General features: G+C 41.4%; 1 protein-coding gene across 2 annotated transcripts; it reads right to left on the reverse strand.

The window, feature by feature from the left end:
* Positions 1 to 18,355: 18,355 nt before the first annotated feature.
* Positions 18,356 to 26,308, reverse strand: NUP42 (nucleoporin 42). 2 transcript variants are annotated; one of them, XM_052800129.1, is made up of 7 exons: positions 26,136 to 26,306; positions 24,953 to 25,208; positions 23,560 to 23,654; positions 23,163 to 23,239; positions 21,149 to 21,235; positions 19,370 to 19,454; positions 18,356 to 19,233 (listed from the first exon to the last, which is right to left on the reverse strand). In XM_052800129.1, exons 1-7 carry the CDS (start codon positions 26,254 to 26,256, stop codon positions 18,665 to 18,667), a joined length of 1,290 nt encoding a protein of 429 aa, XP_052656089.1. In that variant the 5' UTR covers positions 26,257 to 26,306; the 3' UTR covers positions 18,356 to 18,664. The 2 variants fall into 2 exon arrangements, with proteins under 2 accessions (XP_052656089.1, XP_052656098.1); XM_052800138.1 differs by lacking the exon at positions 19,370 to 19,454 and having other exon boundaries at positions 18,990 to 19,233; positions 26,136 to 26,308.
* Between the last annotated feature and the right edge of the window lie 563 nt (positions 26,309 to 26,871).

Genomic DNA, 26,871 nt, shown 5'->3' on the forward strand with positions numbered 1-26,871 from the left:
AAAAACAAAAATTTATCAGCCTAAAAACAATAAAGTTGGTTAGGATGTAGTTTTTTGCCATGTTATTTGATACATGAAATTGTTACATAAATACTGAGTGATACTCTCAATAAGGGCCAGCTGGTGGAAATTATTAAACAAGTTGTAAATAGACTTCAGGGGCACTGACGATCAGGCCTGTGGTTAGAGGAATCCAAACCCACCAGGGCTGGGATAATGACTAAAAGGTGGCCGTACTGTGATGCTCTGGTCCTTCGCGTTCTCCTTCCTCAGCTCTTGGGCCTTAGACTACTCATTCCTGGAGGGCTGACACAGAAAATGTTTAGTTCCGCTTGTGCTGTGGCTGCAGCTGACAGTGTTAGCAAGAAAAAAGGAGAGGATAAAGCTGTATAAGAAGGGAAGAAAGAGCTAGGAGGAACAGAGATGTAAAAGGAGTGGAGAAGAATAAAAAAGCCAAGGAAAAGTATGAGAAGTGAAGACTGAAGGGACCACCTGAAAACTGAGCTGACTTCTCCAAGTGTCCCAGCTGTAGCTGACTCTGTCTGAAGATGAGTCCATCTGAAACACTGAAGAGTTGCTTGAAACTGGTTCATCATCACCAGACCTTAAATTAACTTCATAGTTTTTACATTATTATTCTTGGTCTCTGAGAAACAGCTTTGCAGTTAAAACAAGTGAACCGAATTGTGCAGCTGTAAAAGAGAAAAGATTTTAAATATATCCTAAATATTCTCCTAGCAAAGAAACACACATTCAGAGAGATTTAGGCTTAATCTGACAAAGAAGTGGGTGGGTAGGAAGTGCTTGGTACTTCACAGCTTTAGCGCCTGGGTTATTAAAACTCACTGAGGAGATATACATCTCTGCTACCTGCAGGCCTGTCAGATGACAGGGTGTGAGCACATCATGTGTACCTGCATGTCTAGACTGTGACAGAGCTGGCACGCTCGCACTGGTATCACACCACCATCGCCGCAACATGAGTACAGGAATTGTTAATCACTGCTCACAGGAACCTTAAAAAAAAAGAAAAAAAAAAAAGAGAGATTTGAAGAATGAACTTGACTTTTGGCCGAACCAGCAAAGGAAAATGAGACGATCTTGTTTTGGCAACCAGGTATTTTTAGGTCAATGCTGTCTGCCATTACCAGTGGTCTCTTGAGGGAACTCTGCTTAAGGCTGGACAAATTCCCTTTCTGGGAAGAAATCACCTGTGTCTCGCTTCACATGTGGCAGTGGCCATCAGCTGACTGAACCGAACGTGTAAACAAAGCTGCATTAGCAGTCTGCAGTCTGTCTTGTTGCACAGGGGAAAAAAAAAGCTCTACAAAAGCTCCTGATCAGTTTATGGCACCATCCAGCTCAGTTTATCACTGAAAAACAAATTAACCCTTGCAACTGGGCAAACAGTCTTTTAGTAATTCCAGCGTCTTCATTTTTTGCTTTTGTGGTAGCTAAAGCTACGCATTTTACCATTTTTTATGGGAAAGTATTTCCTTGCAGTCATACTTTTCTCCAAATTCCTGTGTTGGGGTTGATGTTTTCCAAATTTGGCACTTGACCACAGCATATATTTCTGGAGATTTTTTTGCGATAAAAGTCGTTTTTGGCCTGATTTCCTCTAGAGGGAAGGCTCAAATGAGCACGCCAGCTCTCCGCCTTTTTAGGGGTGTCTCTCTGTTCCTCCCTACGAATGCTGAACTCACTGCTCAGTCACAGCCATGCGTGTGACACAGTGCCCCCAAATGCCTCATGAAAGCAGCTTGTGGGGAAGGTAGGGGAACGCCCAAAATTGTTTACAGCGCTTTGACATCAGCAAATCCTCACAAAAGCTCATCCTTGAGATACAGACCCACAGAGCACCCTGGCCCAATCATCCCACACAGGTGGACTTGGCTTCCCTGCCCATGGGAGTTCTCGCTAGTTCGTGCAGATGACCAGCAGTTGAAGACGAAGCACGATAACAGATACCAATCCTCCAGACTGCGCCTTGCATCTTTTTTTAAAGGTGTGTAAACAAAGCAAGTTTATTCAATGTCTCTGGGCAGGCTGGGGTTTTTTTTTTTACTACGGTGTCAGTGCAAGGAGGAGGTGTAGCTGTGCTGGTAGTCCCAGTGCTCTCCTGCTGCAGCCCATGATCTTCTAAATGCCTCTGTGAGCTTCTGGCTCGCTCTGTGTGCACCTCAGCTGACCCACTTTCAGTTTTGAAGCTGCCACAGTTCATTTGCAGTCTGGACATTGGTTTTACTGTACTACTTTTCTCATACTGATTTAATGAACTGTTACGTGGTTTATATTCACAATGATTCACCAAGGCACAGTCCTCTTCCAATCAGGAGAGGAAATAATTGCTGTAAAAGTGCATGATTATGACTGCGTGAGACCCATATTTTACATCATATTATAATGAAATCCTTTCAGGCCTCCCTGTTGCTCAGAGAGGTTTTAAAAGGTAGGTTTTATATCATTCAACTCAAGAGAAAGCAACCAAATTATTGCTGAAAAGGTCTGTTTTCTCTAAAGACATTCATTGATAGTTTGGCTAGGAAAAAGAGAAAAATGTCTTCCAAAAAAGTAATCCAGGAACAATCAAACCAGCAAAACCCAATGAAAAGGTGATGTATCAAAGAAAATACACTTAACAAAACATCTGCTGTGTAGTCATTTTGGTGGGAGGACACTGAAGGAGAAGTAGTCTCACAGCCAAAGTCTGCTGCTTTAAAGCTTTTCTGAGAAACAATATAAACTGAATGTACTCAATTGTACCTTATTCCCTGTATATGCTATGTCTCACTTCTTATTATGGGCTGGGGATAAGAGTTCAGCACAGAAGCTCAGTTGTTTCATGGTCCAATGAAATTGCCTTGACGGCTCAAGAAATAATCTCAGCACTTCCCTGAAATAGGAGTCAGAATAAATGAAAATGCTGGCAGCTGAACTTTAGCGTAACATACTCTTCAATGTGTTAACAGCAAGAATACGGGCAAAATTCTGCATTTTTTGGACTCTATTCCCACTGACTCATGGCATTAATTCAGACAGTAACCTCTTCCTTAGAGGCTAGACCCAGCAGTGAATATACAGGCAACAGAGAGGGGAGAAAGAAGATGAATGTATTATACAGCAACCAGCTTTCTGTCTGGAAGCCCAGTTTAGATAGTAGCATTTATGGCATAAAAGGAGGGAAAACTCTGAGGAAGTGGAGCTGTTCTGCTCCTAGTGATGTGTTGCTGTCACCCTAGGACTTCTGTGGCTGGCAGCACTGAGGAGGACTCATTTGCGGGCCTGGAGGGAAATAGAAAGAAAAAGGTCATACGGGTTTGGGTTTTTCCAAGTTTGCCTGCTGCCACTTGCACGGAGTGGTCACGGCTTGCTGGGACCACGGGTTAAGTAGCGAGGCACAGGAGGAGCAACCTGGTCGTGCCGAAACTTGCCCGTCCCCACATGCACACATGCATCACCACGTCGACTCGTCTTCAGCTGCTGCAGAGCAGCGGGTGGCAGGATCAGGCCCTGACGTCGCAATACGGTGCAAGCAGGGGAGGGGAGGAAGCCCAGGCTGGTAACGCAGCGGTGCAGCCCCCACATCAGCACGGGTTACTGCCCCAGCTCTCCGATGCATGGCTGGAGGGGCTCCTGCTTGCAAAAAACTTTAACAGGAACTGCTGTTTTTCTTTCACTGGGAGAAAAGTATGTTTTTAATGTCCTGTTTCCAAATGCATTACATAATAATCTTTAACAGTTCTGATCACATGTGGGCAGGGAAATATATCATTACATATATTAAATAGATAGGAGTTAGTCTTCTGAGTTTGTCTTAAACACCAATACCCTTTATTTATATTCTCTGTGATCGGAGCATTAAATTTGCATTGATTCTGTTTTAAATCTGAATCGGACTATGGATATTTTGTTTCAACTTTCTTTGCCAGTACTGGAAAACCTAACATGACTTTATTGTGTTACTGTATGAGAACCAAAAAATTGATTTAATACAGCAGCCTACTTGCAATCCCTGGCTTAAGTGAAATACTAAGGGTAAAATCTCTCTGTCTAGCATGTGTAATGCACTGATCACAAGAGCCATGAGCTCTGCAAGGGAAGTACTATATGACTTGATAAGAATCATTACAGAAAATGTGTGTGCATTGTGTAACAGAAAAATCTGGTTCTTAGATCTATAGTTTAAATTGTCTCTCCTAAAAGAGCAAAATAGCTTAGCAAATCTTTCCCTCAGCCATGCTGCTTAATGGCAGCTGGCTGCTCGGAGCACTACTGCATGCCAGTGGTCTGGAAGGAAGAGAAAGCTCTTCCGTGCCTAACACAAGGGGCTTACATTTTCACTGGAAATGGTTCAGTTCTGCTGCACGTGAAAAGAAGTTGAGCAATTATAAAAAATAATTCAGATCCAATGTAACATAGTTGCAGTTCTTCTCAGTAAAGGACATTATATCCAATTTGGATAGTCTGAATTTAATCCTGTACTGTAAGTGTCTGATATCAAAGTATAAAAAATGGAATAGTCATGAAGAAAAGAAAATAAAGAGATGAGAAGTGTAAGTGGAGGAAAATGGATTGTACATTCAGACCTCTATAAATTTACATTGATTTTTCATGCTGCAGTTGTGGTGAGCGGTGTTTGGATAAAGGCAAAAATTATGTTTTTATGAAATAAGAACAAAATGATAAAATGGAAATAGAGATAATTTGATCTCTTAGTTACCAATTGTTTGCTACATTTCCAAGTACCTGGTTCTTCTATTATTACACAATACAAAAGAACTTTCGGCAAGAAAAAACGGTTATCGAATGGTGCTGTGTAGAATGAAAAATAAAAACGTAAGAAAAATCAGCGTTTGCTAAGACATAGACACCAAGGAAACTCAAGTTGTAAATCATTCTTCACTGAGCAATTTTCTTAACAGTTCAACTTCTGTGGATGTTCTGATAACAAGTAAAAACATCAGATGGGTGCTGAGGACAGACTAATTAATACTAATACATTTCCATGTATTTGAATTTTATTCAAATCAACTAGTTTCATCAAGACGTTGACAAATATAAAGAACTGCAGTATACAGCCCAGATGACTATATTTATTTTATTTATAATATAATTGGAAGTCAGAGCTTCTTTACCTTGTCATGGTGTTTGTTGTCTAGGATGAAATTCAAAAGTGTGAAGCTGGGAGCAAACTTGATGAAGCTGCTTACCTGTTTTGGCAGCTGAATTACTGGATTTCACCCAGATATGCATCGATGTTCCCTTCCCCTCCTGTGCCCCTATACTTTTACTTGGCACATACATACAAACATTTACATTTTTAGGCAGAAATAATCTACTGAGTACTAAAACTCAGCTGGAGGTCACTGATCAGCAAAAATGAGCAAATGAAGCTCACGGTGAGAACACCGTCTGATGCCGTCGGCTGCGGTGATGTTGCCGCTTGGTAGCGGGATGAGAAGAGTAAAGAGCATCGCTGAGGCACCGTGTCACCGGGCTGGAGCGCTGGCAGCAGCAGCCACTTTTCGGATCAGTATTGTGCATGGATATGGTTTTCACCAATACCTCAGAAGAAATCCAGCTCTGGCTTCTAGTAGAAATCTTTAACTGTGAGAAATTGTCTCGTTAAACCACAGCTGAACCATCAGAACAGTGAGATCAGTTCATTTGCTTTAATTTTTCGCTTGTGTCATAACACTTAGCACAAAAGTGACTTAGGATGCATGTGTCCCTTGTCTAACTGAAGCAAGATTAGAAGCTTCATAGTAAATGCACAGGGCCATGTGACTGAGGAGAGAAGGTAGAGAGATTTTTCAGAAAGAAAATGTTAAAAACATCACTGCTATCTGGGGGTGCTTTGCAGAGAGTCTGTAATACAGGGTTCTTTATCATCCTTTCCATCTCAGCCATCCAAACAGTGAGAGGGAAAGCACAATAAGGTGTTCAAAACATCTTCTGCAGCTAGGAAAAAGATGCATGAATATGAAGAAGGAGACTCCGCTGCCACTCTACTCTTTGGGTAAATAACTTTCTTTCTAAAAGTAACAGAGGAAAATCAAGAAGAGGGAGGATTAGTAATACTTTAAGCAAAACGAGGGCCGTAAGCATAACAATAACTAAAAATACCATGCAGCTGTATATGTAATTATCAATAACCACCATCAGTGCTCTGCCTGCTGTGCTGAGGAATGGCAGTGTGTTCCTGACCCCGTACATCCCCCCAGCACCTCTAATACCCTGTTAAGGACTCGTGCTCACACTGATTGGAAATGTTTGAAGGCAACTTTGATTTATTTCTTTAATTCATATGAAATGGGAAGGTTCTGAGAGAAAGTGATCGAAAATGATACTTTGGTTTGGTGGAGCAGCCCACCAAAACATCATAAACCAGCTCCCCTTCCCTCTGGATAACCCAGCGTGGTCTTCCCAGGAGCTAATACAGTCTCTCCCCAGGATGGACACGACACTGACAACTGCTCCTCTGTTTAAGCAGCTAAAAATGTCTCTGGCTATCTAAATTCAGTGGAAAATTGTATGGAAGTCACAAAGTATTTCATTAAGAATTTAGTGTCAGGTCTTCAAGCCTCTTTCTTAGAATTACTGCAAGTATAAATAAAACAAGTAAGGAACAAACTGCATTATGAAATTTTTGAAGTCAAATGTAGGAAGGCTTAAGGACGCTATTTGAGTATCTTGAAAGGCACAGGGAGGACATTTACACTGTTCCATAGTCACATGCTTTGGACTTCAGGTGACATTTGTTGGAAAGCTTCAGGACAGTGTGTTTATGCAGATAGGAGTCAAAAGTCCCGGAAAATACAATCTTCTTGAAATTTTTGTTCAAAATTACAGAACCTGCCTCTTCATCACAACTTTGTACTGAAAGCAGAGGGACATGCAAACTCTGTCTTTTATTTATCTACAACATGTTTAATAGTTTTCATTCCTATAGTATTTGAATGCTTTTCATGTGTTTTCAGATTATGCAGAACTCTCTCATAAGGTATTTGTAATAGATATTATTTTTAAATAGAAAAAAAGGTTCAAGTTATTTACAGCAGAAGAAAGGTGATTTCCTGTTGGGTGGGGAATCACTGAATCATTCGGAGCTTTCAGAGAGCTTCTCCTTAAAACAAGTGTCCCTGATACGCAAGAAAGGCTTTGGCTCTCAAGAGCTGTGTCTGGTTAGAACATAAATGAGAACTATTCACTATTTAAATCAGAGCAAATATAGACTGAGACAAAGCAGGCAGTTTAAAAGAGACTCCACCCCTACTCATTGCATTCTCGTTGGACAGGTCCTTTTCTTTTGCTATGCCTCAGTCTAGGGCCATTTCAATGGCTGTAAGGGCTGTAGTAATGTCTGCAAGGCTCTGTTGCCCAGTAGTGACCTTTGGTTAAGTTCCTTCGGGTTTAAGTCAGTCCTCTCATGCTTTTGCAGAATGTTGTGTGGAGAAAGAGTTGATGGACACAAGTTTTTTGCTAATAATAATTTACAGAGATAATGCTGAGAGCAGGCAGCTCTGTGCTTCAAGATACATCACAATCTTTAGGGAGAGCTTTTAAATTCAGTTAAATAATGACTGGTGTGGGGTATTATAGTGGACAGTTTGGGAGACCAGAAAGGTATTTAATTCTATTTCTTATGTACCTGCAAACCATTGAAAGGAAGCAATTTTGTAGCTGTCTACCTAACCTTCCATTTACCTTTGAAGTCTCCAAATCAGCACGTATTGATTTAAATGCTAACAGCCTACAACAGGTTTTCAAACTGAATAGGGTGAGAAATTTTAAAATGTCATAGGAATAAAGACAAGATTTATCTGGTTAGGGCAAAGGGTTCCTTCGATGTTTCTAGCTTCCCAAGTTTCTCTGTAATTAAGAACTGGTGAAACGAACTTGCTAATGGAATCACTTAGTGTTAGTACCACAGCAGTATTTAGGGGGCATAATCAGCTATCACTGCTTTGTGCTAAGCATTTCATGACCACGTAATGATCATCCAGGCAGCCAAGCACCAGTATTGCAGGAATGTTTTCATGTGCTTTTGTGGTTCTATGGTATGGCCTCAGCTCAGCCAGCCTTTTACCATGCCAACTTTGGTGCTCTGGATAAACACAACCCTACTTAGTACTTGACTATTACCTATATAATTCATTGGTCGTAAGCAAAGGTTGCTCTTGTATTAACTCAAGACCCTGTGGTAGCCATATGACCAGCAGGTAATCTTTGGTGGCTTCCACCTTGGCCAATACAGGTAGCAATACTTGGGAGGCAGGAAGAGAGGGTGGCAGCAGAGAATGAGAATAAGTAGCACAGTTCCACCTTTTTTCATACGATTAGGGTAATGTTTTGATGATCCAGGACACAAACCTCAGTGGAACCTGTGTGCCCACAGAGAGGAGGAGGTGCGCAGAGATGCAATCCTCTGCTAGGGACCCAAGCAAACTTTTACAGTCATCCTTTTCTCATTACCATTGTAAGGGACTTCTCAACACCTGCTTCCTTGCTTTCACCCTCTCAGGCTGCAACGGGCCACAGCTGAAGCAAGCGGGAAGGAGCCTCTGTCCCCTGGCAGTGCAGGTATTCGAGGAGCAATGCAATAGGGCTGAGGGCTTGATCTAGTGTTTTTCTGCTTTTTGCTTTCTCTTGTTTTACACTTGAACAGGGGAAGTCTTGCCTGACTGTTTCAAAAGTTTTATTAAGCCTTGTATGATAACTCTGTAAGAGGTCACCAGCTGGAGATGGTGGTATATGAGCAGGCAGAAGCTCTGTCAAGTTAGAGGAAATGTGGTTACTGGTTCAGCCGCGTTTTCTGTAGAAAGCCCATCAGAGCTGTGCTCTGGAGTCTGCCTGAGCTTCAGTTTACTGGTGAGTCTGAATATTCTTACTTAGATGTGAGTTGCCTTGAATATTTTGGGGCCTTTTTTGAGGGTAGTGGTTGCCCTGCAAAGTAAAGGGGGCTGAATATAGTCATACACGGTCAACTCTCTCCAGTTTGAACAGAGGGAGCCAGTGGTTGCTTGGGCTTCTTGAGTCTGCCGTGTGCGATGGAAAAACATTTCAAGTTGTCCGAGTTCGTTCACATTCAGACTCTCCTGTACCTTAAGCCTTATGGAGTAAGTTTTGTTAGGTTTGAGATTAGAAGATGAATGAATATGTTGCAAATCTCCTCAGCTGATATGTATAGCCAGCACTTTCCTCAAAATAATCTGAGGATATGTGAAACGTCTTGAAAAATTTCACGTGTTTTGGCAGAAATGGTACTCTATGCTAAAGGAAAGAGCAAACAAATTAATATAGTGCATCATACGATAGGATGAAGGGTTAGTGATACAGTAACGGGTTAGTGAACAATCATTGCTAGAAACTGGCCAGAAGGTGAAAAATATTATAAAAATTGTCTTATTAAATAAGATTGTTATTTCTAGTTTCATTTAAGTGAAAGATTGTTCATGGTTTCTGTTTCATTGTAGAAGCTCTTCTGCAATGATCCCGTTTTCCCCATAAGCTCTGGGAGGCTGGAAGGTCCTACAATGGCAGGATCCTAGGAATGATGAGGCTTGGGGTCCATCAGCACAGCTCTTGGATCATGGATAATTTCACTGATTTCAGTTAAGTACAAAATTGGCAGCAAGTTAGCAATCCAGTGTGAAGTTAGGAGGCTCAATTGTTATATCTGAACTTGCAAGCGCAGTATTGCTCCTTGTTCCTGGGTTAACTTCATGTTTGAACATGGAAGAATTTTGCTTTGATATTTGAAACGAGTTGGTTTTAACCCACAGAATGTGCTTATGAAACTTAGTTTGCTATAGATTGGTGCCCTTTGTCCTCTGTAATACCCAATGGGGCAAAAGTCTGGCAGACTACTCTAGATACTAGATTTATGTATGTGCTGATCAGCCAGCCAGTTGTTAACAGTATTCATAGCGGCTGAGTTTTGCCTGTTTTTCTTTCAGTTGCAACACTAATTTTGGTCTCCTTCCTCATTCAGCTGCCAATTCTTACTACAGTTATGAGAATACAGTCATCTTCGAGACTTAAGTGCCTGGAAATTAGCCATGGGCTTAAAAAAAAAGTGACTGGTGCAGAAGGAATCACAGACAGATGATCAGACAGTATAATCAAACCCATGTTATCTTCTCAGGAAACCTGCTAAAATTGAGTAATTTGAATATAAAGCAGAAAACGTCATGAACTGGCCCTCAGCGGTTTTTTGGCTCCTGTGCACTGTGTCAGAAACTGAAATTGCCATTTGGGAGTCCTGCTTCCGTAGGGAAATTTTTAGATGGCTAACAGCCAGCATCACAGCTCTGGGGCATCTTTTCTAGAGATGGGTCCACACGGAGGGTCTGCAAGAGCTGAGCAGGGCACGCAGGATACACAGCGTGCACTGGGGCTTCTCAGCTCCTGAGTCCTCCAGCTGACCTCCAGGGCCCTGCGAATCATCACAGACCCAGCGTCAGAGGTGGGAATCCTGTAAATAGCAATTTAGTTCCTCTTCCCGTACACCAAGTACTGCAATGTATACAGACTCCTAAGTAAATGATCTAGGATGCATAGGTATAAATTACAGCCACACACACACTAGCAGATTTTTAAAAACAACAAAAAAAAGGCTACATATTGTTCTCATGTACTCTTTAGTTGCTTTATAGGACTCCCTCTGTTTGTGACTGTTTCTGTTATGTTATTGTTGGAAGAATAAACCTTCTCAAAGTAGATCATCATAAGGATGGAATGTGTCCAGTGACCACTTAAGTAGGAGAAAATCTCTTTGCTGCCAGAACCAGTTTATTGCAGCTGTGTTGGAGAAGCATCTCGTGTGCGTTTATTTGTTTGTTCTCCAGTACTGTGTTTCATATTGAGACACTCTGCTAATCTCTTTAATGTTACCCAATATTTTCCAAACCAAAAGTAGATAGAGAAGAAAAGGTCAGCGATAGCTCCCTGTTTTTTCAGCACAGGACAACCTTATATGTTGTCAGATGTCCAGCGTAACTTGGTTACCTCGGTACAGACCTGTTATTGGTAACCAGATGTATTTTCTGCTGCAAGGATTAACTTAGATTGCTTGTGTTACTTGTATAATGTGTGTTCTTTGATAGGCATTGCTTCCTAGTTTTACTGTCGAAAAAAAGGATGGACTTGTGCTTCAACCACATAACCAAAAGTTAGGGTGTCCAGGCTTTTTCCCCTGGCAGTATCATGGATTTCAGCAAACTTGCCCCCCCTTTTTTTTTTTACCTCTTTTCCTCATCCTCTGTACAGCATTGCTCAGAAGGGAAAAACAGGAGAAAGTTACTCTGATTGTTAGGAGATACAAATTAAGCAACTGTTAGCAGACAGACTACACTCATCATTGTGTGGAGGTCCAGAGGTGCTTCCTCCTTCCCTGGGTTGTACGCCTGATGGATGACAAAATGCTGGTGCCGCCTCTGCCTCCACCGCACAGCTCGGGATAGAGACCGTCCCTGTAGCGTGCTCCCTGCTGAAGGGGTGGGGGACTAGAGGACAAGCCGGAGAGGAAGGTACATCACCGTATTGGTGTTTTTTAGGAGAAAAGAAACCTGACCTGCTTCAGAGAAGTGTCTGGAGAACCAGAAGCACTCTCTTGTTAGGGGCCGGAGGGGAGCTTTAGTATCTCTGAGTTTCTAGGTGTGGTCCTGAGAAGTAGAGGCAAAGACAGCTGTCTGGGAAGAACAGGCAGGAGGAGCTGACCAGTGGTTATAGAAGATGATTAAAGGTTAAGGGGGATTCAATTTGCTAGAAATCTCATATGATATGGAGTTGGTGTGAGTAAAGGGCACTAATGGGACAGAAGCCTGAAACAGCACCAGCTGGAAAGACAAGTCATGCTGGAACTGTATCAGCACCCACCTGTGACATACAGCTCTGCTTGTGTTCTCAGGCTGGCTTGGAGGTGTCTCAAATTATTCATGAATACTGTGTCCCCACAGGGTCATCGGTGTTGTATGCATGTGTGAATTCCCAGGTAGGCTTCAGGAAGAGGCATGGACCTCTGGAGAGGACGGGTTTCTGGTGGCCCTTTCCCTCCGCAAAACCTGCATGGGAAGGCCAAGGGAGTTGTGTCCCCCGGTATGCAGAAGCGGGGGACCAGGGAGCTTGGGGGGAGTGTGAGGCACGCAGGGCAGGGGTAAAGGCATCAGTCTCTGGGAAGTCAGGTGGGTTAGACAGAGATGTCTGAACCAGACTCCAGGCAGGAGGATCTACAGTGAAATTTGAGACAGCCTTATCTCAAGGCAGGCAGATCTGCCTGCAGGCTGGGCCTCTGTTTTTATGCTATGCCAAGTTCCTACAAGGAAGTTCAAGCAGCGCTTTGCTTTGCAAGGGCCTGTTGGTCCCCAGCCCCGTGGGAGCTGCTGAGCAAGCACACAGGCCGTGGGAGAATGCTGAAGGCTCTCTTCTGCCCCAAAGAATTAATGTATACCAAATACAGAGGGTTCTTCTCTACCTCACCTACTGTCCATTTATCATACAGAAACAGTAAGTGATACCAGGCTTTTTTTTAAAAAATGCAATTCATCGTTATAAACTGCTATTTCAGTTTTATATGATTTTAGTTCTATTTCATCATTACAGATGTACTTCAAGAGAAGCCCATACTTGCAGAAGTAAACTACAACAACAAAATCTCATGTGACTATAAGGAGTGCTTTAATACTGAAGTGCATCACAAGCCAGAGCTGTACAGATGCTTGTCAGGCTGAGAAAAACACAACAGCACTGGTTAGACAGAAAAGCTAAGCTATCGGAGATCAAAACTGTACCTCATTAGTCTCCCTTTAACAGTGATGTGACGTGGTTTTACATGCACACGCAAATGTTGCTTGTTTGATTCATACAGGAGGGTAGGTTTATTTGGTATAATTAGAACTAATCTAATTACTTTGTAGGGCATATGCAGTGGGCACATTTCGTGTAATTTGCAAAGATAAGGCTCCACAGGAGACTTACAGAAGCATGACTCAATGCTGACTAGAAAGCATTTAGTTCGCTAAGAGCGCACTGCCATAACGAAACAGAAATTCAGGTGGAACAGGATACAACTGCTGCAGGTACTTTAAAACCACCAGATCACTTTTCTGATGACTACTATGCAATTAGCAACATAACAGATCTGCCTGCTGGAAGCGGTGAGATGTAAAACTTGTTTCTTATGTCTCTCATGTGACGTGGTAATAACAAACCCTACTGCCTGCGGAGGGAAGACAAAGCAGTCCACATACCTAAACAAAAATGTTGACCAGCCTGCTGACATCTAAATCTTGTTGTTCTTCTTGCTCTTCTTCCCTCCATTTTAAGATCTGGTTTTGTTCTTTTGCAGGAGGGTAAGTCCCACCAAGGAATCCGTTGCATGATAGAGTGTTGTAAGAATGTGCCTAGCATTATTCTGCAGACCAAACTGAAAACTTGCAACAGCACTGCAGATTAAATAGAGAACGACTCTCTGTTTTTTTACTTGGTTATTCTTAACAGGAAAACCAGGCAATTGCAAGTGAGGGTTTCAAGACCAAGAGGCATATTCACTCCCAGTGTTAGGGAGCTCATCTGCCTCTCTACAGTGGAGAGAGGTTCCCTCTTTATAGCCAGCCCCTAAGTCATTCCCAGGAGAGGTGGCAGGCACATACTGCTGCCTGCCCCAAATCCTCAGCGTGCACTGTTGTCGCTCTCTTCACAAGTGCTGGTGTATTTTGGTTCAAAGGCAAGAGAACACATCTACTTATGTTGACTGCTGCATCTCTGAGGACACGTACTGTTAGTCCTGACAGGTAGGGATTTGTTTCTAGTGTTTTCATTTTGGTTTGACCAGATCTTAACAGAGGAAGAAAAGGACTTTCCCAGGTGAGAAACTTCCTGTCTAAGACATCTCTGAGGAAGTATCGCAATATTCTGGTTACTACTCAAGGTGCCTTAAAAAATCCCATTTCCTCCTTTCTGAGAGGGTACCCTTTCAATAAGACAGTCATTCCATGCCACAGACTCTGCTTTCACCAAGCAGTAATGATTCAGCTCCTAAGTTTCCTCCTAAATTCTCACTTCCAATTGCTTTTCTTGCTCTCTAAATCTCCTTCTACTCATCACATAGCTCTCTGGCAGCTGCGTGCTCAGAACCAAGCACAGCATTACCTCAGCTGTAGGAGATTCCTACAGCTCAAACTGCTTTTTACTGATCTAACCCACTGTGACTCCATCTCTCACTATCAGTACCTTTTAACTCTACAGTTTTCTCTGCCTCTCTGAATACTAGTAGTCTAGATTTTTCCTTCAGCTGCTGGCTTATATTAGGTCAAATACAATTAGATATCTACTTAAATTGTCTAAATGCAACCTATGGCTTTCTTCCTCCACTATTGTCCAGGTAAATATCAAATTACAGTTTCTCTCTATCCTCTACATTAGGACATGGGAGGTGGACTATGAACAAAAAGCATTCACTTGCTTGTTGATGTTTCTGACTAATTGCTAACCCTAATCAATCACTGTTACATAAACATCTGACACTTCTTAAACGCCTGTATCAAATACCTTACTAAAAGCCAAATCTGGTGTCTTTAGAACCTCTTCAAATTATTTGTAACCATCAACAAAGTAAGTACCTTTGCTTACTAAGATATATTATTTCCCCAGCCTGCTATCACATCCCTAGAGCTCTATCACTTACCTGGGTAATTACCAGAACTACAGCAAGTCCATTAGCTGATTCCCTTACTGACCAGTACAGCGAATTATCTGGACTCCCACTGTGCTGCAGTAAGCTCATATTTCACAAATATTTTCTTACTTGCCTTTTATCAGTTACTGCATTACATCCTCATTGGTTTTCAATTCTCCCTCTTTTCAAGTATTTTTTAAAATAGATTTCCACCATTTCAGTTATCAATCTCACTTCGGTGCTCCTGTATTAATAGGCCTTTTTAATTCCTTTTCCCCTAGACATGTTTGTGAAAGCTCTTCTTTCCTTATCCTTCTGGCTGTTGTTAATTTATTGTTGTTGATGGCCTTACCTTTATTCTCTGAGGCTTAAATCTAGTCAGTTGATTATTTGCAGTCCATCTTCCTTCATTCAATGTAAGGCTACCTTGCCACTTTCTGCTGCATACAGTGAAACTACAGAGCGCTTGGCTACTATGATGCTTAACTTTTAAGACAAAATTTTAATGTTTTCTGAGGCTCGCTCCCTGCCCCCCGTGCTACTAGCTCACATTTTGAGATCTCCCAGTGCTGCTAGTATCACCTGGAGGGAAAAGGGCAGAGAAAATTCCCTTTGTTAGGTGCTGGATTGCTTCCTCTGCTGGGGCAGTGGAGGGTTTTTCTCCTGTATACAGCCAGTCTCAAGTGCTGCTGTTTGAGGATTAATCCATGACCTCTTGGAAACCAAAACTTCAAATCATTCTTCAAATTAGTTGCTTGTACCACACCACAGGAATTTCAGTGACTCATAAATCCTGTTATTTCAAAGTAAGGGAAGCACTTGAAAATATCATGTGGAGCTTGAATGTTCTAGCCTGTTTCACAGACCAAGTTCTTTTACTAATCAGGACACATTATGCCTCTCTGCTTGGATGTTCACCTCATGTTTCCTGTTCTAAAACGAGGTACAATAAGTGAGATCTGTGAGTTTGCTGCTACCCTGTATGTATTTTTATATGCCAGACTGTCACAGTACTATGACTTTCTGGAGAACAGCCATATACCAAACAAAAAAGCAGTTGCAAAAAGGAAAAGTTAAGAAAAATGAAAGGGTTGTACCTAAAAGGAAGATAGTATTTAGCCACCTTTGTACTTGCAACCAACTTTGATATTAAGTATACCAAAAGCAGAACAGGATGAACAGCAAAAAAAAAGAAATACAGTGCAAATGTTGGGAAAGATTGCTTTGATCTACTGACAAATTGTTGCTTATTTTCTGCAGTTTAGTAAGCCCACTAGCACAATACTATTTCTTTCTATTCTATCCTCTCCTTATCTCTGCTTCTGCAGCCAAATACACAGCTTGCCTTTTGCTAGTTAAATCGTATCGTACTGCTCTCTGCCATCTTTTTAGATGTTCAGAAGCCCATTTGGGATGAAACACCAAGTCTTAGTATCTCTGTAATAGCGATTTTTTAATTTTTGAGGGTGAGATGATCTGAAAAAGTGCATTTATTAAAAAAATTAGATCAAACATGGTTTGGTTTTTTTTTTTTTTAAATTTATTGTCATCTAAATTAGGAATACTTCCGTTACCCTTTCCATTTCTTAATGGCAAGGTGACCTAAGACTTCAAAATTCCCTTGTCCCCTTAGGTCCCTGTAGGTTAGAATGATGTTTAAGAACATCTAGCCAATGTTCTTTTGGGTATGTACAGTAGATTGTTCAGATTTTTCATGGCCTTATTTTTTTTTTTTTTCCAGCAAAAGCACTTCCAGTTAAAGCGCTTGCATACTTTTGAGCCTTGAAAGCTCTTAGTGCAGCTTAGCAGCAACAGCCTGCTGAGATACTCTAAGAAAGGCTAAAGGTTTTAGCTCATCACTTAAGTTCAAAAGCAAGCTGCTTTAAGCTCTTATGTACCACAGCAGCAGCACTGAGGTACAGAAGCTCAAAAATCTTGCTGTGGCCTTCTGTATAAAGACACTTCAACTTAGTAAAGATAGCTTTGGCATTCGTCAGAGGTAGCCTATCCTTAACTGTGACTTAGAATGTTCTGTTCTTTTTCTGTTTGTTAAAGTAGTCATTTAAGAGGATGAGCACTAGGAAAAAAGCACAAGTGACTTCAAAACTATTACTACTTTAAATGTAAAACAGAACCATCCACAGTCCTCTAAAACATGCCATGGGATCCTTAAGGTTATCAGCAGGACTTAATTCTGTACCTTTACCCCAAAATATACTCTTGCCATGCTAGAATGTTGTTTTAATACAAATAATAATATAAATTATAGGAACTTTAAAAAAACCTTGTAGCTTTCTCGTACAATTGGGTTTGAGAATGGCTAAGGCTTCACTAATGAAATACAGGAAAGGGTATAGCATGTAATAGAATGAGTTCAGACAGTTAGGGAATTCATCTGACAAACCAGACATGTTTTTGTTTGTTGTTAAATACTAACTTTTTACAAGAGATGGGGCATTTCTGCAACTACAGTGGCATAACAGATTTTGGTATGTTCCTCCATTCCTGTGTCAAAATCTGAGTAACTGGCATAAACGATCCAGAGCTAAGTGAGCCCTGACAGATGTAAATGTCTTAATTTGTACAAGTCTTAGTACTGCTCTGGAGACCTTCATAAAAACACACTTCATAAGAACTAAATGGAAATCTGCACCCATGTATCAGTATTTTGTTTGTGAGTTACAGGAAGCCAGCACTGGGTCATTAACAACAAAACACAAATGGCTTATTTCATCTACAAAACTATCACCAGAAAAATCCATATAAGCAACACAGTACTATAGCATAACATATGTGAGTTTCTGGTACATTTACACTGAGCACACAGACTGAGGAACCTGGGTTTCTATTAAGCCTGCAGAATGCCTACCCCGGCCTATCATCCTAAATGTTAAATTTCACAGTTTTAGCAAGACAGCGTGCTATGGACCTTTGGTATGAAACACAGCTATAGTGAAGTTTTAAATAGGACCATGGGTTTCCACAGCAAGAACTGAAATGTTATCTTCAAGTGTTACAGAAACAATCAATTTATTTATGTATATCCTGGAGTAAACTTTTGCTTTCCTCTTAAATATGGGGTTTTGTAATTTTTAAAACCATTAATGGGAGGGCCTGGTCAAAAACAAATGTTCTCTTCACTTGACTCTTGTACCTTTTCTAGAAGATTCCTGACCCCTGCTTTATCGCATCTTGGCAAAATGTATACCTTAATATCATTAATTCAGAAAAGGTACTGCTAATATATGCACTCATCAAGTGTTGAGAACCAGACAACAAAATTCTATCAATTCGCATAAATGTAGTACGTAGTTTTACAATTGCTTGCAAAGTTTTATCTAAGAGGGCTCAAAATAGCAAACCACAAGCATGATGAATGCTTTCAAGGCTGTCCTCCCCAAATGTATTACATTAATGCATGGATTATGACCTCAAGCAGAACAACTAACAAAAGCTGAATTGCATCAACTGGGAGAGGTGACAGAAGCAAGCAGCTAGGTATAGACCACACAGGAGACCTCTACCTCCAAACACAATTGTCAAAGGCTGCACAAACCCTTTAAATAAGAGGCAAAAGACAAGGTGGTCCAACAACAGGCAGTCTTGCACTGCATCTGTTTCTTTCTAGCATTCTACTCACAGTAGGTTGTGAATACCTCACCAAAGCATTCTTACTTCTGACAAAGCCTTTTTAATATAGCTTTTGCCCAGAATTTCACAGTACAGAATATAAAAGGGAACTTTATTTTCCTTAGTTCATTTCTAAGATTTAAAAGGTCCATTCCAAAACAACCAAGAAATTATATTTTATAATGTTCACAGGCTTATACCTGTGAATTTACTATTGCAGAAGACTTAGAGGTGAAACAAAAATTAACTCAAACAAACGGAAGCATTTTATTTCATTACTCAACCATAAAATAGGGTACTTGAGGTATCAGAGAAGTTACAAAAACATATTATTTCATAATAAACTTAAAAGTCCTAAACATTTAAAAGTTCTAATGGTGGTGGCTTAAGAGGAATCTTTCCCATCGTAAACTTTTTTGCTTCAAATTGTTTCAACTCTTCAGCTGATAATTCACTCTTTGGTGTAAATAACTTTTCTGCTGTAGTATTGTTTGTGACTGCAGAAGACACTGATGTTATGTTATGTCCAGAGGCACTGGCAGTCTGTCCAAATAAAGTACTGCTTGAGTGTGAGGGAGAAGCTGCTACTGCTGCATTAAAAGCTCCAAAGGCTGCAAGCGGAGTGGTGCTTGAAGAGTTCACAGCAGAAGAATTGCCAAACCCCGAAAACCCAGAAGTTCCAAAACTACTAGTTGTTTCAGAAGTTTTAAATGAGAAGGAGGCTGCAGATGGAGCTGCCAGGCTGCCAAAACCAACAGAGTGGGATACGCTAGGAGAGGACTTCACACCAAATGCAGGAGTGTTACAACCAGCAGAAGAGCTCCCAAAAGCAGGGGTGTTTCCAGATGATGCACTGATGAGAGTGGAACTTGTTTTAAAGGAGAAACTGCTAGCACTGTTACTGCTGCTGTTCATAGGAAAGCCTGCAATTACAAAATTTATAAAAAAATGTTAGAATGTGCACACCTGTGATACTAAACCACTGCTTTATTTCAATAATGCAGAAGGAGAAAAACTCAAGAAAATGTTTAACTGTTGGCTCTTAATGCAGGAACTTACTTGACAACCCAAAGCTCGATGTCTGCTGTCCTCCAAATCCAAAGGAAGGCAATGGTTGAGTGACCGTGTTCTTTAATTCAGATAGCTTAAAAAATTCCAAATACATAAATGAAAACTAGATTCCAAAATAGGGAAATGTCTTTCAACAAATACTTGAAGCAAAATATAGCTGCCCAGTCCAATTTAATGCAATTTAGACTAAGTTAGACACTGATCACTTTCATCACGATTGCATGCTCCTGCAGCTATGAACAAAATGCTTTAAGGCTATACACTATTCTCTGTAAAACACTCCAGAAACACAAATATATTACAATTTACAGATTTTTGTCTGGCAGTCAATGACCTGAACACCTCTTCCAGCTCTTGTTCTCATCTCTTACCTATTTCAGTTAGTGCTTTATAACCCTATCTATGTCATTGCTTTGACTTAGTCTGTTCCCTCACCTTGGCACATCTAGTCTTCTGTGCTAAAGCCCAAATCCCACTTCTTCACCTTCAGCAATCATACTACCAAAACTTTAATGCTCTTCATGCAGACTCCACTTAAATCGACTTACTCTGTCTCCCTGGTTATTTAATATTGGCTTCAACTCAAGCATTCTTTTCTGGCACATCTAGATTCACAAGTGTTTGTCACCTTCCCAGGAACAACTACCCTTTATATCTTCAAATTTTATCCAAACAGTTTCTCTCCCAGCTATCTATCAATTTCTCATTCTGGCATTACCAAAATGCTCTATTTATCCTAAGATGGCCTGGAGGACAATTCTGGTCTTGTCTGCTGATTATACCTTGGAAGAGTAAACATCAGCACACGGAAGAAAAGGTGGGGTGGACATTTGCCACTTACTATACATGTACTTGACTGGATCCCAGCCTTAAGCTATGGTTATTTTCATGTGGTTTGCAATGATAGTATTCCAAAGCTGGGATCCAGCTGCTGCCTTGCTAACATGGAACCATCCTGAGTCACTACTTTCCTTACTTAACTGAAGGGTTTTATAATACCCGCCTGCAATTCACTGATTTCATGATTCCAGAGAAAGGTGGATGTAAAGACCCAAACTGTGTTCACAGACTTTCACGTTCACCTGACTCAGGCAGTGCTAGAATATTCAGTCACATTTCTATCACCTATAAAAAACACATGGATGGAGAAATGGGGCAGTTTTCAAACTGCAATCGTTATTCTCTCATGTCATTCTTCCTTACACCCTTTCCACTTTCTCTAATGTTCCCAGGAGCATTCTAACTGCCAAGTTCTTCATGCTGCCAGTCAGCCAAACAGATGCTTTTCAAGGCTGTGGTGCCAGAATATAACACATCGTAGCTGAGATTTTCAGAACAGTTCATAGATCTACCATAAAATTGCCAACGAATCTAGGAATCAAACACTTTCATGTCTCAGCTATTTAGGTTCAAACAAGGATGCCCTAAAAGAATAATGTATTTTTTGGCTGTAAAATACAGTATCCTGCGATCTTCAAAGCAATACCTATCACCTATTTATAGAAAGGTAGTAGAAGTGTAGATAAATACTTTGATAACAGCTGAAGTTTCTGTGGAACATTTGCAAGCTCTCTTCATTAAAAACAAGGTGGCATATTACAACTACCATGTCTTAGAAATCTTTGTAACAGAAATTAATGTTGGCATTTGCAGAACAGTTTGGCAGGATGTGTCTAAAAAAACATATGCATCTAAGAAAAATTTGCCCAAGATTAATAAAAAAAAGACATCAGGAACAGAAACATTTTACCTTTCATTAACACTTACCAAAGCTGCTTTTGTCGATGCATTTAAAGCTTTCAACTGAAGCAGCCGATTTTTCCATTGTTTTGCTAACTGTTGGACAGAATTTATCTAAAAAGGGGGAAAAGAAACACATGTGTTTATTATTGGTGAAGACTTAAAAAAATGAAAATAGAGTGATCTGACAACTAAACTGAAAGAAGATTTCTAGAATTAGAAAAGAACTTCATTAAGCCAACATGACAAGATTTTTGCTTTCCTGAAACTTCAAGGTGAAGAACTGAAATTTTTGTTATTAACACAGAATTCCTTTAAATTCTCTTACTGTTGCTCTTAAACTGTAAGTTTCAAGTATATGAGAACAAACTCTTCAATCTTTGTTTTATCTCTGGCCTGTCCATTTATGTGCTCACTCATTAAGCTGAAGCCCTAAGATTTGCCTTAGCTTCTCCCATATTTTCAGAAAAAAAAATGCCCACTTTCAAAACACTATAATTCAGAACACTTTAATAGTATCATCCTAAAATATTTAGCTTTGCAGAAATTAAATTCCGTCATTTAAATCAGCCCCCTTAAATGTGATCCAACAGATTACTGCACAGAATATATGCTAGCAATAAATAGTACCTGCGTCCTTGATAACTGTGATTAAAGTATTAAACAAGAGACTGGAAAGTCTTTAAATAACTTTTCAGGAATTTCAAACCTGAATTTCCTATATTTAAATTTATCAACACGCCTTATTCGAAGCCTGGCCTAATTGAATTTTCCTTTACAACTAAACAAGTAAAACATATAACGTCCCAAATGCCTGTAAGAGTGGAACAAGTGATCTTTTTGTAAATAGATTCCTTAATTTTTCAAAAGAGTCTTACATCACAAACATCAATAATTCTATTGTGTCTAGTCACATGCTGGAAGATCATGTTGCTTGGTATCAGCTCTTATACAACAGACTGGAAAAATTCAGATTTTGACGCAGTTTAAGAATAGAAACATGCTTTGGAAAAGACATGTACTTAAACATTTTGTGAGAGAACTGTATCACACAGTTATCATCTGTACACTGAGACCTTCATGAACTTGCACTCAGTGCTTCAGTGAGACCACAAATGTTTTGGGTTTTTTTTTTTTAATAGCCAGGCATAGTGTATTGTTTAATCATTTCAGGTTTTTAATTGAAGTTTAAAAAAAAAAAAAAAAAAAAAAGTATCTCCTGTCTCTGAAAATGCAATTCTCATAATTCTAAACACATGAAGCAAGAGTGGTGACAACTGCAGTTCCTTCTACAATACAGAACCAAAGAGAAGAGGAAAGAGTGCAATGTAGCTTGAATTAGTTTGTACTTGCATCTGTCCAACAGTCTAACTCCTTTCCTGGCACAACATTAAACTCTGCTAGCTTCCTTGATATTGATAGGACTATGAGGGAGGAACAATACATATTAATTGAGATATATTTATATAAAAACATATGTATTACTTTTTTCTCAAAATGTATATAGTCCTTTAGAAGTATCTGCTATTTTCAGCATTAATTCCCTGCAACAAAGGTATGTAAAAGCACTATATAACCAGCTATAACAATCAAATTGACTAACAGCACATGAAGTATTAAACGTTTGAGACAGGATTCAAATAACTTCTACAAATAACACACAAGAACAGGGACAAGACTAAGTCAAGGAGTGTCTAGCTGGAGAAAACACCATACATTTAACTAAGACTAGCTAAAAGTCTATTGCCACCACTTTTTGCAGGAGCTGATGTGTCAAGACACTAGGCCACCAGTTTTAGAAGCTCAGATCTGACAGTTTGAGCCTGTGATCTCAGACAGAAATAGGAAGCTACGGTAGAGCATACAGACTAGCAGTTATTTTTGCATCCTATTCGGTGCACAGTAATTTAAAAATATTTTGGCATTCTGATAATCTCCTAGAGTTTGGTAATTAAATGAGTCAAGAGTTGCCACCTGAAGAAGAGTAACAAGTCCTACCCCGAAACGTGTCCACATAAGTCAACGTTTTTTAAATACTTACATAGTTCTGGATGTTATTGTTTGCTCTGCAGTTATAATACTCCAGATGCAACTCTTCTGGTGAGAAATCTAGAAAGCCTGTAAGGACAGGAATAATCAAAAGCCTCCAAGAAATATATTAATACTTCCAATTGCCCTCTATAGTTATGGAGAAATGGGCCTTGGTACATTATCTGTAATAAGTCAGTCACAGTTGGAGACACAAAAAGGATTCATTACAGAGCTTCAAAGATGTGAATGTCCAAAATGAATTTGCCATAATCCAATATTCCTTTATGTTGCATCACAAGGCAAATCATCACCTTGCAAGTGGTTCCACAGAGGTACAACAGTGTGGACAAGTGTAAGAAACATCCTAAATAGCAGCAATACGCGACAACACTAAAAACACTACCTACCTGAGACATTCGGCTTTTCTTTCATCGGGGAATAAGATGAAAATATCCATTGTCCTGAAGATTCCCAAATTTCCATGTCTTTCACTACACATTCACTAGAAAACAAAACAAAATAAAACCACAGATGAAGGTGAACTTATATGGTCAAAACAAAACCACCAGAAGCAACTGCCTAGTTTGAATCCGAAGTCAGATTCGAATACCTGCTACCATTAAAATTAACTAACTGTGACACTAGTCAGAATGAACAAGGGAAGTACTTATTTGGCAAGATACCTAAATGTCCCTTCAAAGCGTTTCACTTTATCATCTAACTGCAAATAAATCAAACCAGATCTTAAAAAAAATAATCCCAAAACACACAAAGTATTTTCTAATCCTTGTATGGCAGATGCTGTCATAGGATTTTCCCTGAAGCTGTAGATCACAATAAAATTTAAAACCGTCTCAATACTAGACGATTTTACAATAAAAATGAACATGCACATATTAAATAACAAAATCGGGGGGGGGGGGGGAAGAGAGAAAGAGAAAAAAAAAAACAAGAGAGATGAGTGTTCCATATAAGTTTTTGGAAAAGAATCAAAAGCATAAAAATCCAGACATTGCAAAAGCACAGAAATAGCTCCATCAACAAAAGTAAATCCAAATGTAAACAAACATTGAAAGGGTAAAAACTAAAGTGGACAAACAGATCGCTACATAGGAACAAACAAAGATTCTCAGTATTTCAGATGTTTGTAACACAATATAAACTCTTGTTTGAGAAGCTGAATAAATAATCTGTTAAGCCTTTTCTTAATGTAATCTTAAAAAAAATAATGGAAAGTGGTTCCAAAACCTTGCTTCTTCAGGAAACCACACTGCCTGTTGCTTCTCGTCACCTGCTTTGTAATCGCCTTGAACCTGCTGGTCACTCTCAGCTGACTCCAACATACACACACGTGAAACCAGGTTTCAGTAGTTTTGCTATTGGCAGAACAATTTGTTATCCTAAGTGTCAGGAAAACTAAATCAAATAGTTCATTTTCTCGAAGAAGGCTTTTTTTTTTTTTTAAATGGTTGAAATGCTGTCCAAGGGGCTCTGACCCCTTATTTTCAAGTACTGAAATCTTTGTTTCCTTCCTTATCCCCCTGCCCACAACTTAAATACCATACCATCTTACTAACAGCACGGTTGTCTAGCTGCCCAACCCAGGTTCAAAACAAGGATCGCTTTCTTCCCATGCTAGTGTAACTCACGTGAACTAAATGAAGTAGTGTTTTCTATGGTTCTCACTACATGTCCCAGCTTCCTCCTCATGATTGTGTCCCCTGCATCATCTCTAGCAAGTCAGTGAGCTTTTAGACTGCTCATTCTAAATGCTTTCAGTGAGACAGGACTGTAACTTACAGAAGTCTCTCCTCTTCATCTTTATAGCCATCAGCAATATTTTGACTGTTCATTAATGCAGAGAATCTGTTCTGCGAAAAGTCTGCACTTCTGCTGCTGCCGCCTGATGATCCAAAATCAGAGGAGCCAAAAAATCCTCTTGCGTGATCTCTGCTGCCACCCCATGTATTAGACTTAAAAGTAGATGGCTGGATAACATTAGTGTATTTCTGGTTAGCAGTACCCCATCCTCCTCCTCCTCCTCCTCTGCTAGTACCTTCCAATGAAAAAAAAAAAAACAAAACAACAACAAAAGCCTTAAATCATTAAGATATTAAACAAGACATCAACAAAAACTATAACTATCCTTGTGGTGGCAATAAGAAGCCTGCAAAGAAAACGTAGGGTTTTTTCCTAAGGAGTTAACCTGATTGTTTAACCTAGTGGTTTTAACCTGAGCTTAACTTAGTGGCTTGCCCAGGGTAGTTCTGGAATCAGGGGTAAGAGGGAACTGCTCCTCGCATCACCACGCCAACAACAACCGGTTAGCAATGCAGGAAAGGGACTGTTTCAGTTTTACTTACCTTGTTTCTTAAAGTAACTACCCCAGCAGAAAAAAAAAAAAAAAAAAAGGCATTTAACCCACAGTACATTTCCGTTAGGCGCTCCTGCCTACATAGCTACAGCAGCGGCTCTGTCGCACAGTAAAGACCTCCCCGGTTACGTGTTAAGACCTCGGACACGCCAGTGCGCGTTACGGGCCAAGGCCGAAGCTCCTTCAGCCGGTACAGAGACGAGCGACTGCAGCCGCGCCACCGCCCCGCCCCGCCGCACCTGCCGGCCCGAGGGCGTTCCCCACCGCGCCCCTCCCATCCGGTCAGAAAACCCAAACAACTTTCCCGAGGTGCGGCGCCCACGCCCTTGAAACCCGCTGGCCGCTCTCCCACGCCAAGCATTCCGGCGCTATCTTCCCGCTTTCCCTGTTCCCGCGGCGCAGACCTCGCACCACCTTCCCCCAACTCCGACGCTACCGCCGACTGTCCCGAGGACGGCGACGCCTCCGCCTTGCCGGGGGGGGGACGCGTTCCAGCCCCCCGCGCCGCCAACCGCCCCCCCCCCTCCCCCCCGCGGCTAGAGGCTGCACAGGCGGCCGTGCGGCCCTGCGCCCCCGCCCTCGGCGCCGGGCCGCCGCGCTCCGTGGTACCTTGGTAGTGGGCCGCGGAGGGCCCGTATCGCCCGCCGCCGCCGCCGCTGCGGGGATGCTCGTTCCAGCACCTCTCGCCGAAGCGGCAGCGGCCCTGGAGGAAGAACTGACAGATGGCCATGGCGATCCCGGGCCCCGCCGCCGCCGCCCTGACGTCAGAGGCGGGCGCCGCGCGGCGGGGCGGAGCCGGCGCGGCGGGGAAGAGGCAGAGCCCCGGCCAGAGCCCATGGCCGCCCCCCCCCCCCCCGCCCCGAGCAACCGCCGCCGCACGCGCCGCGCCAGTAACGGCGGTGCCGGGTGCTGCGGCGAGGAGGTTGGTGGGCGGGGGCCCGGCTGCCTTGGGCCGCAGAAGAGCGCGTCCGACGGCAGGCGAGGCTGCCAGGCGGCTAGCGCTATCGGTGCGCATCGCGACGCGGCCCCTCTCCACAAAGGTCGAGCCCTCAAGGAGCAGCGTACAGCCCGGCCGCCGGGAGAGCCGCCCGCCGGGAGACGGCGGCCGGCGCGGCCGTGTTCCTGGACAAGCTACTTCTCGCAAGTCCTTACAAGTTTTTCAGTAGCTTAAAAGGAATTATTAACCCCTTGAAAATAAAGTTAGAAAAAGGTGCTTCACAGTTTTGAAAGCAGATTAAAACGGAAAAAAAAAAAATCAAACAGCCTGTACAACCCCAGACGTGCACAGTTCGCTTCAGTTTTTACCGTATTTTAGAACTGAGGATCGGAGACACCAGCGAGACAT

Source organism: Harpia harpyja, chromosome 1, assembly GCF_026419915.1.
Source record: "Harpia harpyja isolate bHarHar1 chromosome 1, bHarHar1 primary haplotype, whole genome shotgun sequence".
Classification (NCBI taxonomy): Eukaryota; Metazoa; Chordata; class Aves; order Accipitriformes; family Accipitridae; genus Harpia; species Harpia harpyja.